The 12,971-nt window shown below is 50.7% G+C and overlaps 1 protein-coding gene across 1 annotated transcript in view; it reads left to right on the forward strand.

The window, feature by feature from the left end:
* Nucleotides 1-2,037: 2,037 nt before the first annotated feature.
* The window catches only part of SCD5 (stearoyl-CoA desaturase 5), a 156,795-nt gene continuing 145,861 nt past the window's right edge, over nucleotides 2,038-12,971 (forward strand). Inside the window, exon 1 of the mRNA XM_058722096.1 lies at nucleotides 2,038-2,564. Within this exon, the coding sequence (XP_058578079.1) occupies nucleotides 2,336-2,564 (229 nt within the window). The 5' untranslated portion in view covers nucleotides 2,038-2,335. The remainder of the gene's footprint in view (nucleotides 2,565-12,971) is intronic.

Genomic DNA, 12,971 nt, shown 5'->3' on the forward strand with positions numbered 1-12,971 from the left:
CCCCCCCAGACTCTTGTTGTGTATGCTTGATATAAAATAACTTTTTTTCCAGATAATGGACTGGATCTTCCTGCCCTTTGAAGGTCATAGCCAAGAGGTTACATTTGTTTGCTCTGTCTTCCCCCCTAGATGAGGAGCTCCTTTAGAGCAGGGACAGCTTATTCATCCTTGTATCCCCAGTGTCCACTAGTCCCAGCACGTAGCAGGTGCCCAATAAATCCCACACAAATGATCGAGTGGTCAGAGCGTGTGTGGGGTGAGTCATTACGATAACCCAGAGATTTTTGGCCAAGCAACTAGTCCATCCCTGAGAGAAAGGACAGTCTGAATTAGAGACCTGCAGGGAGTATATGGGTCTAATGGGAGTGGGGAGGAGCAGGCACATGTGAAGAAAAGTGGTTCATTATAAAGCGCAGGTTGAGCAGGATAATGAAGTCTATACCCTCTAGTTTCATGTTCTATTGTCTCACTAGTCATTATATAATGTCAACATTTATCCAGTTTCCAGGCTAATTTCCTTTCATTCTAAAGTATCAGCTCCATCTGAAGCACCACCATAACACCCCTCAGGGGTCCCAATTCCACTGCCACATACAGTTTTAAATCAGATGGTATTTTTTTAATGTTTATTTTTGAGAGGGAGACAGAGCGTGAGCGGGGAGGGGCAGAGAGAAGGAGACACAGATCCAAAGCAGGCTCAAGGCTCTGAGCTGTCAGCACAGAGCCCAACGTGGGGCTCGATCTCTTCAACTGTGAGATCATGACCTGAGCCAAAGTCTGACACTCAACCGACGGAGCCACCCAGGCGCCCCATAAATCAGACGTTATTGTAACCTGGCTGATTGGACTGTTTCAGGTCTGCTAACAGTAAGATGCTCTTGTATGGCCCTTTCATGCAGCCAGTTCTTTGTAATTTTTTCCCCCTCTCCTGGAATGTTGGAAAGGATGGGTAACCCAAAAATCAGCCTTATTTGTCAACATAATGGTACTCCTTCAAACTCACATTCATAGAATTGCAAGCTGGAAGAAAGAGTAAACATTAGTTCTGTTTCCCGGGTAAGAAAATTTGTGTCTGGAAAGCCAAGCCGGGTCACACGACTCAGAACTAGAACTCAGAGCCCCTGATTTCCAGTCCTGAGCGCTTTTTCTTGGGCTACCACACGTGCAGTCTCACCTGCTTAGAACCCGACCAGCTCACCCCGTCAGCATTTCTGTGCAATTAGGGCTCCCTCTGAACAGCTCTGAATTGTCTGCGAGAGAGGAATGAACAAACACAAATTTTTCTCGGGGTAATTTTCCTTGGAACGTTCTGGGTGATTTTTCTAAAGCCCCGTTCACAACGGTGCTGACTTTACGGTACTGTTCCATCAGCGGAGTCCGGAAGGTCGCTGATTAGTCCAGAGTTAGCCGTAAGCAGAGCTCCGCCTCGGATGGGCTGCGCGGTGGACAGGGCACTGGTGGCTACTAAATCACGTATCATCTAAAAGGCACTAATTGAGTACCTACTGTGTGTCTGGTTGCGGCTGCCTGTTAAAAGTTGAGCAGCTGCCTCCATCCCTCCACTGGCCCAAGGAGCCAGTTGAACCTGCAGACGCGTGCGCTTCTGATTCTCATCTCGGATATGGCCTTAACCTGTGTTGCGACCCCAGGCAAGTATTTTAAATCCGCCAACACCAGTGAACTGTGGCTTCAAAAAAAAAAAAAAAAAAAGGGTATTTTCAAAAGGGAAAGGTATTTTTTGGAACTGGAGAAGCACACAAAAACGACAAAAGTGCCGTGAGCCGCGCTGCAGGCTCCCTGGCGGGGGAGCCACATGCCCCCACCCTCGGGCGGAGGGGCCAAGCGCCTGCCCCGCGCGCCCGCCCGTCGCGCTCACGGGAGCCCGGGGCAGCGGAGGCCAGGAGGGCGCCTTCCTCTTTAAGAGCCCCACAAGCCGTCCTGATTGGCTGTAGCTATGCAGGTCTTCCTTCCTCGACTCCCTCCGAGGGCTCCCTCCCGCTCCCTCTCCGCGCGCCCTCCCCCAACTCCGCGCCCCCTCCCGCCCCCTGCGCTCGCCTCCTCTTCCTCGCAGCGGAGTTTGGCCCCAGCAGCCGCCGCGGTGATTCGCCAGCAACAGATGCCGGGCGCCCAGATTGGCATCCTTAGTCCCCGCTGAGCGCCCGAAGAAGAGGGCAGGAACCAGAGAAGGGCCGGGAAGGCGGAGACGGGAGTGCAGAGACCACCCCTCCCCAACCCCAAAAGGCAGAAGCCCCCGCCCCCACCGGAGAGCTCTGCGCCGGCCAAGCGCCTGCCTGCTGCCGCTGCCGCTGCCTCGGGCGCCCACCTCTCCCCAGCCATGCCCGGCCCGGCCGCCGACGGGAGGCAGGTCCCCTTCCGCAACGCCAAGGAGGAGATCCGTGCGAGGATCGAAGTCTCGGAGGGCGGCGGCGACCCGCAGAGACTGGGCGGGCGCGGACAGCGGCAGATCGTCTGGAGGAACGTCGTCCTGATGAGCCTGCTCCACTTGGGGGCCGTGTACTCCCTGGCCCTTATCCCCAAAGCCAAGCTGCTCACCCTGCTCTGGGGTAAGTCCCGCCGGCGCCCCCTGTGCCCCGGGGCCGTGGCGAGGCCACGGCGGGGCGCGCGGAGTCGCCGGCCGCCGCTCCGCTGCCGGTGGTGCGGGGAGCCCTGTCCGCACTCCGCTCGCTTCCCCCACGCGCCCGGCCCCTTTGCCCTGCAGTGGTCGGCCCTTGGGACGGGCTGCTGTCTCAGTCCAGGTCTTTGCAACTTCTCCCTTCTCCGCTGTCTGGCTAAGTAGGCGCATTTGCCGACTCTTGGTTGGAGAGCGGGAGGGACCCGGGGTCCGGTCGGTCCACCGCTGGGTGCAGAGGCGCGCCGAGAGACGTGCTGGGCGCCGGCTGGCCGAGGCTTCCGGGGAGGGAAGACGGGCGGGATTGTTGTGTCGTCCGTGCTGGTCCCTGGGGTCCTCCTATCTGCCGCCTTTCAGGTTCTCAGTCTCCTCCGCGGGCCGCGGACCTTGGGGCCGAGTTAAGGACAAGAAAGGGAGTGGAGGAAGGTGGAGAGACCCGGCATAGGAACGGTCTTGATTCTCGCGCGTGAGATGGATGAAACCAGTTTCCCTCCTGTCCCCGCAAGGCTCCTGCCTCTGCCCCCTCCGTGATCTGCTATGTCCAGTTGCACTTACACGGTCCCAGAAGTTTCTTGGCGAGCAAACCGAGACCTTGGCGAGATCGCTCTGTCGCCAGCACAGAGCTCTAACTGTGGCTGGGGAGAGCCTCCTCCAGGCCCTGTCTTATTCTGGCAGGTGCGGGGCTATCGCCGCATCTGTGACTCTCCCACCGCCGTTCTTCCTAGCCAACCCCCCCCCCCTCCCGCCCCCGTCCTTGTTGGCAGGGGAGGGAGCCCAAGAGTGGACCAGGGCACCCACCCACGTCTTGATCTCCTGGGCCCCTGAAACTCAGTGCCTGCCTTACACGACCCAAGTTGCTGGCCTCTGAACCACCTCGCAGACCCCTCTGGCCCCAGTAATGGGTTTTGACTTCAATCACCTCAGGGGCAATAGCCAGGACAGAAGGTGCAGGCATTGATATCCCAGGCTGAGAACTTGATGAAGTTATCCAAGAAGCCCTTTCAGCTCCCATTTCGGGCATCTCCAAGGATCAGGGGCAGGAGAAGCACAACCTGCTTTTATTTCCAGAGGGGAAAAGGAAGGAAGAAAATAAGAAGACTTCTTTCTGCAAAGCTTATTTGGTACAGTGCCAGCTTCAGATGCCGAGGTTGATAAAGGGCCACTCTGGTTGCAAGCCTTCCCTTGAAACCCTATAGCCCCTGTTGGAAGCGAACCCATCTAGAATGGTGTAACTCTTAGGAGGTGTGACTGAGAGAGGGATGGTGAGAGGGGCGTCTTTGGCAATCCATGGAGCCTTTTCTCCCCGCTTTAAGTAAGCTCCACACCCAATGCACGCCCTCGAACTCACTACCAGGGGTCAAGAGCCACTTACTCCAACTGAGCCAGCCAGATGCTCCATGAAGCCTTATGAAGTTCGGTAAAAGCCCTTGGCAACCCCCTGCTCATGCCTTCCCCAGTCAGTGCACCTCCTCAGTTCCTTCTTTTTCTTTCTTTCTTTCTTTCTTTCTTTCTTTCTTTCTTTCTTTCTTTCTTTCTTTCTTTCTTTCTTCCTTCCTTCCTTCCTTCCTTCCTTCCTTCCTTCCTTTCTTTCTTTCTCTTTCTTTCCTTCTCTTTCTTTCTTTCCTTTTCTTTCTTTCTTTCTTTCTTTCTTTCTTTCTTTCTTTCTTTCTTTCTTTCTTTCTTTCAAGAGAGAGTGAGCAAGCAGGGGAAGGGCAGAAGAGAGAGGGAGAGAGAGAGTCACAAGCAGGCGCCATGCTCAGCTGGACTGGGGGTTAGACCTCAACCCCATGAGATCATGACCTGAGCTGAAATAAGAACCCATCTGGATGCTTAACCAACTGAGCCACCCAGGCACCCTGTTACCTCCTCAATTCTGTGTCCTTTCCACCATCATCTTTGTGATCATGTATTGGTTTAATTCTCTATCCTCCTTCATTCCTTATCTCCAAGTGACTAGATTGTAAGATGCTCAGCCATTGCTTCGTGAACATACCCCCCACACTGCCATTTAAAGCCCTTACAGCCCCAGAGCCTCTGTGGAGCTCCTCTCTCCCTTTCCAGGGGTTCAGATTGTGCCATTGGACTTCAGAGTCCACCTGCCTCCAGGGGATTAAAGCTTAGTCTTAACAGCTGCAGTGTCAGAGAGAGCTCAGAGAGAAGTGAGCACTTAAAACATTTCCTTACATACCCGGAGCTCCGGAGGACCCACAGGCTCCACCCCCTACAGCCCCCAAGGCCTGCTGGCTCTGGCACCCCACCAGGAGCCACAAGGACATGGCCTTCTCTCCAGGCTTGCCAAGTCACTTCTGCCTTTTCTAGGCTCTTCTCTGTAGTGAAGACAGAATCTTTGTTTCTGAACGACCTTGGCCGGAAGATGCCTCCCTCAGCCCCAAACTCCTTCAGCTTCCCCAGAAAAGCCAACACACTGCAGGAATCTGGTTTCCCTCTGTGGGTGATGTTGCCAACCCCATTCTTGTACCTTCCTGCATTGTCTTCTGCCTTAGCTACCTTTCATCAGCTCGGTTCTCTGAATCTTGATTCTCTCCCTACCTGTGCTTCATTGCATCACTAGAGAGAGAGAGAGAGAGAGAGAGAGAGAGAGAGAGAGAGAGAGAGAGAGAGAGAGAGAGAGAGAGAGAGAGAGAGAGAGAGAGAAAGAAAGAAAGAAAGAAAGAAAGAAAGAAAGAAAGAAAGAAAGAAAGAAAGAAAGAAAAGAAAGAAAGAAAGAGAGGGAGGGAGGGAGAAACAGAGAAAGAAAAAGAGAAGGAGGGAGTGAGGGAGAGAGAAGGATGGGGGGGAGAGAGAAAGAAAAGAAAAAAAGAGCATATAGTGGTGGCTGTTGTGGTTTCACAGTCCAAAATTTTGACTTAGAAACATTCTAAACAAATGAATCTTATCTGATGGACATTTTGTGAGAGAAGAAGGAGAGACAGAGATGAGCTAAGATTTGTTGTGCTGATCACTATGATAGATAGGGTTATTTTCAGTGAAAGCCCTGGGGTCTTGAGCCACAAATTTCCCCCACTGGATACCCTGTTTCACCCACTTCTGCTGCTGGCTCTATCCAGCTTTAGGACTGAGTTCATGCACTAACGGGCTGCTCATCTGCTTCAGGGACCTAAGTTGTCAAGGAAATTGGCTTAGCCCATCCATTGCTTGCCACCCTTCATCCCAGGTGAGGTTGCCCTGGGAACAAGAGGCATTGATGCAATGCACCCAGCAGGGACTGTGTGTTAGGTGTGCAGCGTGATTTGTGGAGTGGGAGAATGTCCTCCATGAAAGGTCCATCCAGTTATCCTGCCCAGCCTCCTCTGTTGCCTAGCCCCCTACCCTTTTATGACTCTCCTTGGGACCAGAGCGAGTTGTTTCCCTTCTTCTCCTTGCAGTTTCCTAAGTGGGCAGCCTACCAGAACAGAATGCTCTTGGTGCCACAGGTCCTGAGGGATGAGTTAACAAGTTGTTTCAAGGACAGAACACAAACTCCAACTGAGTTGGAGAAAAATCTTCACCTGCAGGCCTGAGCTCACAAAAGTGCCTGATTTGAGAGTTTTTGGCCAAAGGCGCAGTTAGTCCATGTCCTGAGTCCCAACATGAGTGGGACAGAAGAGTGAGTGGCAAGAGTAATGGTATTAAGAGTCCCGGGCTCCTTTCCAGAAGGCTTTAGCTTCGCCTGTCTGCGGGCATTCTGCTGTTGGTTTCCAGAAATGTCAGGGAGTTTTCTGGTTTCTCTCTAAGTGTCACTGAGTCCCCTAAGTGTGTTTCATGGTGACATCATAGCTTTTGTGTCCTCTTGGGACAACTTCAGTGGAAGTATGAGGCATGCAAACAGTAATTAGCCCTGTAACCCTGCTCCCTTCCTCCATCCAGTCCTGGGGCAAACCATTGAGGCTATTCCGGATTCCCTGGTGCCCTTGCTGGAGCTTCTGGACTCTCTGAAGTGGGGTTTAGCCTATGGGGAGGAAGCTAGCCTATGGGGGGGGGGGAAGCTGGGAGGGGGCAGGGATTAACAAAGCACTCCGGGCGGGCGAGGGGAGCATTGGGAGAGGCTGGGGTTTGGAGAGTGCTGGTCCACCAATCAAATTCTGTGCAATTCCGAGAGTTGCCCAAAGATGCGCTGTCTTCTGTCAGGCATTGAGTAACCTCACTCCATGACTTGGGATCCTCTTGATGTCTTTGTTGGGTTGTGCTTCTTTTTCTATCAAGTCCCTACAGTTGTCACAGAGCCCCAAGAAGGTGTGACTTCAGACTTCTGGCTTGCCTCCATATTTTCTAGGGGGAGTGTGTCTCAGGAGAGAGAGACATATTTGAGCAAGAATCCTTGCTTTCCTACTTACCGGCTACATGACCTTGGACAAATTAACATCTCTAAACTCCAGTTTTCGCACCTGTAAAATGGGGATATTAATACCTCTTGCTCTAAATTTGACAGGCGTGTAAATCATAGCATGGTACCTTGCTCTTGGTTGGTGTTCAATAATTATTAGCTGCCATTATTATTGGTCCTGATATTGGCTCTTTTTCAATAGAAGGGAAAAAGGTCCTCCTACAGCACAATGAATTCTGCAGTGCTGGCACAGAATTTGGCTTTGTTGCCTCTCTTGTATGGAAAAGAGTGCTTTGGCTTTGGAAACAAAGGTTCTTTCTCAAAATTCCCAAAGAGAAATGAACACATCCCTTCTAGTCTTTCCTCCCTCCCCCATTCCCTTCTCTTTGATTCTGTCTTCCTCCTATTTTCCTCCAAAAGGTCACTATTCTGTAGATAAGAATCTTTTTGTTTAGCTGACAACTCACCTGGTCTTTGGTGTTTTCTTTAGGGTTTTTTGAGCACAGCCCAATCATTTCTAAATCTCTAACAAGTCTCAGTTTTGACTTGTGTTTTTTTTTCCTCCCATCCCGGTCTTCTTGAGTCATGTTAAAAAAAAACAAAAAAACAAAAAAACAAAAAAACTTTAATGCTCAATTAAACTACTAAAAAAACGAAAAATGAAAAAGAATCTTCCTTTTTTTAAATCTGTAATTCCCAGCCCATTGTTGCAACTGTTGCATTTTTAATAAATGGGCAAGCTCTAAGAGCCTTACCCAAGGCTGGCGTGCAGCAAAACAGGAGAGAAGAGAGTCTGCTTTTGCTGGCTTAATAGTCCTGCCAAGTATAAATATAGGTTTGAGGTTAACATTATTAACTCAGTTTTTTCTAAAGCTGGTCAAGGTCCCTGCAGACTGTACTGTGATCTGGAAATGAGAAAGAGTGCTACAGAGTAGAAACCAGGGCTGGAATGAATGTGCTGCCCCTAGTTCAGCCTCATACATGTCCCCTTCCAGTTTGTGAGCCTCGGCTTCCTTGTCTGTGAAAGGGGGGTGGTGATACTGAGCTGAAAGTTGTTTTCAGAACTGGGGCACATAGGAAAGTGCCTGCCAGAGAGTAGACACTCAGTGCTGCCTGCTGTTATTACCTCCCACGATGGGGGCCTGTGTCATGAAATCTGCACTGGCTTCATCGTTTGTCTGGGACTTGGAGCACTTGGGGCTCAAATGTAAAAAGCACATCCTTTATTTATTTATTTTAAAGTTGTTTTAATGTTTATTTTTGAGAGAGAGAGAGAGAGAGTGAGAGAGAGAGAGAGAGAGCGAGCACAAGGAGGGGAGGAGCAGAGAGAGAGGGAGACACAGATTCCAAAGCAGGCTCCAGGCTCCGAGCTGTCAGCACAGAGTCTGACGCGGGGCTCAAACCCATGAACTGCGAGATCATGACCCAAGCCGAAGTGGGATGCTTAACCCACTGAGCCACCCAGCTCTCCAAGGCACAGCCTTTAAATCCAAATGTTCCATCATGACCTTGCTGTAACATTTTTGTTCTTGCCTTGTCTAGTTTTGTGTATGATATAAAATTATAATAATTGCCTGGAAAAGCCATTGATCGATTTACAAAAGGATGACATAGCCATGGTTAGGATTTCGCAAAACACAGTGATGTCTTTGGGTGACATTATTCTCAATGAGTGTGTATTTTGACATTCTTTAGTTTCTGGCATGCAGTCTACCTGTCCCTGCTGTCTCATGTATGGTTTCTTAGCCCTGAGGTTAAGAGTATGGGCTTTGGAGTGAGGGTCTGGGATCAAAACCCAGCCCCCAGGGGCACCTGGATGGCTCAGTTGGTTGAGTGTCTGACTTTTAGTTTGTGCTCAGCTCATGATCTCACAGTTTGTGGGTTCAAGCCCTGCGTTGTGCTCTGTGCTGACAGTGCAGAGCCTGCTTGGGATTCTTTCTCTCTTTCCCTCTCTCTCTCTGCTCCTACCAGCCCTAAAAATAAATAAATAAACTTAAAGAAAAAAGCCTCCCAAGTTCAGCCTTGGGCAGATGACTACCTTCCCGAACCTTAGTGTCCCCAGGTGAGCAGTGAGGTTAATTACTAGGTCAACAGTATTGCAGCTGGAGGGAAATGAAACAATGCAGTAAAGAACTTGACCTGACCTGTGATGAGCACAGGGTGATGTGTGAAAGTGTTGAATCAGGGGTGCCTGTCATAATCTCACAGTTTGTGGGTTTGAGCCCCACGTCGGGCTAGCTGATAGCTTGGAGCCTGGAGCCTGCTTTGGATCCTCTGTCCCCTTCTCTCTCTGCCCCTCCCTCCCTCTCTCTCTCTCTCTCTCTCAAAAATAAATAAACATTAAAAATTTTTAAAAAAGAAAGTGTTGAATCACTATATTGTGTACCTGAAACTAATATAACGTTGTATATTAACTACTGGAGTTAAAAAAAACAAAAAGAAAAAGAAAAAGAAAAAAAGAACTTGGCCTGCAAGCAGCACAGAGGAAATGTTATCCCTGTGCCTGGGCCCACATTCCCTTACTGCTTCCCTTGTCTCCTTCCCTCTGTTTAGCTCATCCTTTGGAGGCTGGGCCTTGTTCCAGCACCCTCATTGTCAGAAAGCCTTGGTCATGGGGTCAAGGCTGTTGCCTCTGATTTTATTTCGTCAGGTAATGGGGTGGTGGCCCCACAATAGGTACGGGCTGTGTCCCCCCCAGAAATGCCCATCTTTTGTTCATTATGTGTGCCAGTGGCCACGAGAGAGGTCCTCACAGTTGTACATGCAGTCACATACTCATCCATGCACGAATTCATTCATTTTTTTCCATTCCAGTGATTGTCAAAACAGGCTGCACATCAGAATCACTTGGGGATCCTTTGCAATTTTTGGAAGCCTCAGCCCTCACCCAGACCTACTGAATTGGAATCTCTAGGAGTGATGCCCTGGCTTCTCCCTCCCCTCCCCTCCCCTCCCCTTCTCTTCATTTCTATTCGGATATTTCTGATGCACAGCTGGGCTGAGAACCATTATTTAATTCCCTTGCTGGATAATGTTTATGACTCACCCATTACCTACCAGGCGTTGGCTCTATCCCTGACTTCATGGCACTTAGAGGCCGACTGGAGAGACGGACAGGTGCACCGTATGCCAAGGCAGCATTAGTTACAGAGTGCTGGCCTGGGGAAGCTGGGGAGGCTCCCCGCAGGAAGAGATGGCTGCACTGAGCCTGGCAGGAGGCCCAAGGCTGGGGCTGGCTGGTGGAGGGGTTTGGGTGAGATGGCATTGGGGGGTGTGTGGGGAGAGACAGAGAAGGCCGGTTCAAGGACCTGATGGTCCAGTGAGGCTGGAGGTGGTCAGTGGCCAGATGCAGGGCAAGGAAGATTCCTGGGGACTAGCAGGATGGGGCATGTGGAGAGGCTGCCCTCAACCTCTCCCTGACTCTCGCCTTCTCCTCTCAGCCCATCACACGCACCAACAATTCCTGCTATGATCGAATGGTCTGGAGTGAAATTTTTTTGGCCAGACACTTGCCGGTGGGATAAGTGAGTCTGAAGTTTTCCAGGAAAGACCCTGGGGCAGCCACCTAGAGCAGGTGGGCAGTGGAGCACGGCTGGCCCTCAGGCTCTCCAGAGCTGAGGGGAGGCAAGGAATAACATCTCAGCTGGACATCTGATTTCACAGACTCAAAGGTACTGTTCCGAGACTCGTTTACGAAAACGCCTGAGTACAAGAGTACAGGCAAACCAGACCCAGCGTGCCATATTCCACTCCCCTCCCTGTTCTCTACTCTTCTTTGTTTCTGGAAGATGCATATGTATGGGGGTGGGGGACGGTGTCCTTGCCTCACTTTGTCCCTTGAAGGCGAGTTTAAACGGCTGGTTCTCACTAGCCCTCATTTCAGGTTAGTCCTCTTTCCGACATCCTGCTCCCCATTTCGCAGCTTACTAGGATAGGTTAGAGAGCTCTGTGGGCCAGCAGCAGGGTCACCAGGGGCTTGTTAGAAATAAAGTCTTTGGGGGGCGCCTGGGTGGCGCAGTCGGTTGAGCGTCCGACTTCAGCCAGGTCACGATCTCGCGGTCCGTGAGTTTGAGCCCCGCGTCGGGCTCTGGGCTGATGGCTCAGAGCCTGGAGCCTGTTTCCGATTCTGTGTCTCCCTCTCTCTCTGCCCCTCCCCCGTTCATGCTGTGTCTCTCTCTGTCCCAAAAATAAAAAAAAATAAAAAATAAAAAAAAAAGAAATAAAGTCTTTGGGGCCCCTGATGGCTCAGTTAAGCATCTGACTTCGGCTCAGGTCATGATCTCATGGTTTGTGAATCTGAGCCCCGTGTTGGGTGAGCCCTGCTTCTCCCCACCACCCCCTGCCTTTCGTGGGATTCTCTGTCTCTCTGTCCCTCACTCACTTATATCCTCACTCTCAAAAAAAGAAAGAAAGACAGCTGTTCAGACCCCATTCCGGACCTACTGAGTCAGGACCTGCCTCTTTTTCTTTTTAATTTTTTTTAATGTTTATTTATTTTTGAGAGAGAGAGAGAGAGCGAACACAAGTGGGGAGGGGCAGAGAGAGAGGGAGACACAGAATCTGAAGCAGGCTCCAGGCTCTCGGCTGTCAGCACAGAGCCTGACACAGGGCTCGAACCCATGAACCGTGAGATCATGACCTGAGCTCAAGTCGGACCGACTGAGCCACTCAGGTGCCCCAGGACCTGCCTCTTTTAATTTTTTTTTTTTTTCAACATTTTTTATTTATTTTTGGGACAGAGAGAGACAGAGCATGAACGGGGGAGGGGCAGAGAGAGAGGGAGACACAGAATCGGAAACAGGCTCCAGGCTCCGAGCCATCAGCCCAGAGCCTGACGCGGGGCTCGAACTCACGGACCGCGAGATCGTGACCTGGCTGAAGTCGGACGCTTAACCGACTGCGCCACCCAGGCGCCCCATGCCTCTTAATAAGATGTCCAGGTGATTCATCTCCACGCTACAGTTAGAGAAGTGCGCCCTTAAGTGCAGCCACAGGCTGAATGTCCAGAGGAGCCGGATGGACGTGAGTGGGATTTGCCAGCTCTTCCTTCTTCCTTTTAATGGCCTCCTCCCCTCACCCTCTCCTCCTCCCCTTCTGCCTCCTTGTAGCTTATTTTAGAATATGTCAGGATCCTGCTTCTCTTGCCAACAAAAGGCTGTTGCTAAAATCTTTCAGCCGGCAGAAGCAATGTTTAATTCATGGGCTAGAAAATTAATTTTATTTTCATGAATAGAACTGGGGAAAAATAACAGGAAGGCTCTGTGCACAGCCCTTGGGGATTCAGCTTGTCTATTTAACAGATGAACTGGTAAAGGTGAAGAGGCCTCAGGGGAGGGCTGTCTTCCACAAAATTATGAAGTAAATCGGATCAGTTAGGATGCTTTTGGCCACAGCACAAAACTCAAGTTTAAGTGGCTTAAATGATAAGGAAAATTTCTAATTTCAACTGATAATAAATCCTGAGGTAGAGTACTTCTGAGGTAGGGCACTCCTGTCATCAAAGGGCAGGTTTTATTTCTGCCACAGTGGCCATGTCAAATTTAGTTTTCCTCGTGGTTACAAGATGGCTGCCAGAGTGCCAGGCAGCACATGGAGTTACAATGTCCTACAGAAGAAGAAAGAGGATGTCCCTTCCTGATGTCTCAACAGAGAGATCTTTCCCGGGCACCTCACACCTGATGTCTCCTCCAGTCTCACTTGCAGGATTGTGTCCCAAGTCCCTTGTTAAGCCAGTCATTGGCAGAGGATTACTCAAGGTTGGCCACCAAGCCACATGTGGTAGGGGTAGAAGGAGTGAGGATTAAGAGGTAAGCAAGATCCAGGCCCTGCTCGAAGGAAGAAGATGGCTTGGCTGCTCGGACAGCCAACACCTCTACTCCAGGGACTTCCTTCACCCTCTGTCTTGACTTTCCCTCTTTGGTGTCACCTCCATTCCCTGGAAAGGCTCTGGTTTCATATGGTAGCCTTTTCTCTCTCCTCTGTTTCCCACCCCCTGAACTTTTCTCAAATCCTGCTGTC

This window comes from Neofelis nebulosa, chromosome 3, assembly GCF_028018385.1.
Source record: "Neofelis nebulosa isolate mNeoNeb1 chromosome 3, mNeoNeb1.pri, whole genome shotgun sequence".
In the NCBI taxonomy this organism is placed as follows: domain Eukaryota; kingdom Metazoa; phylum Chordata; class Mammalia; order Carnivora; family Felidae; genus Neofelis; species Neofelis nebulosa.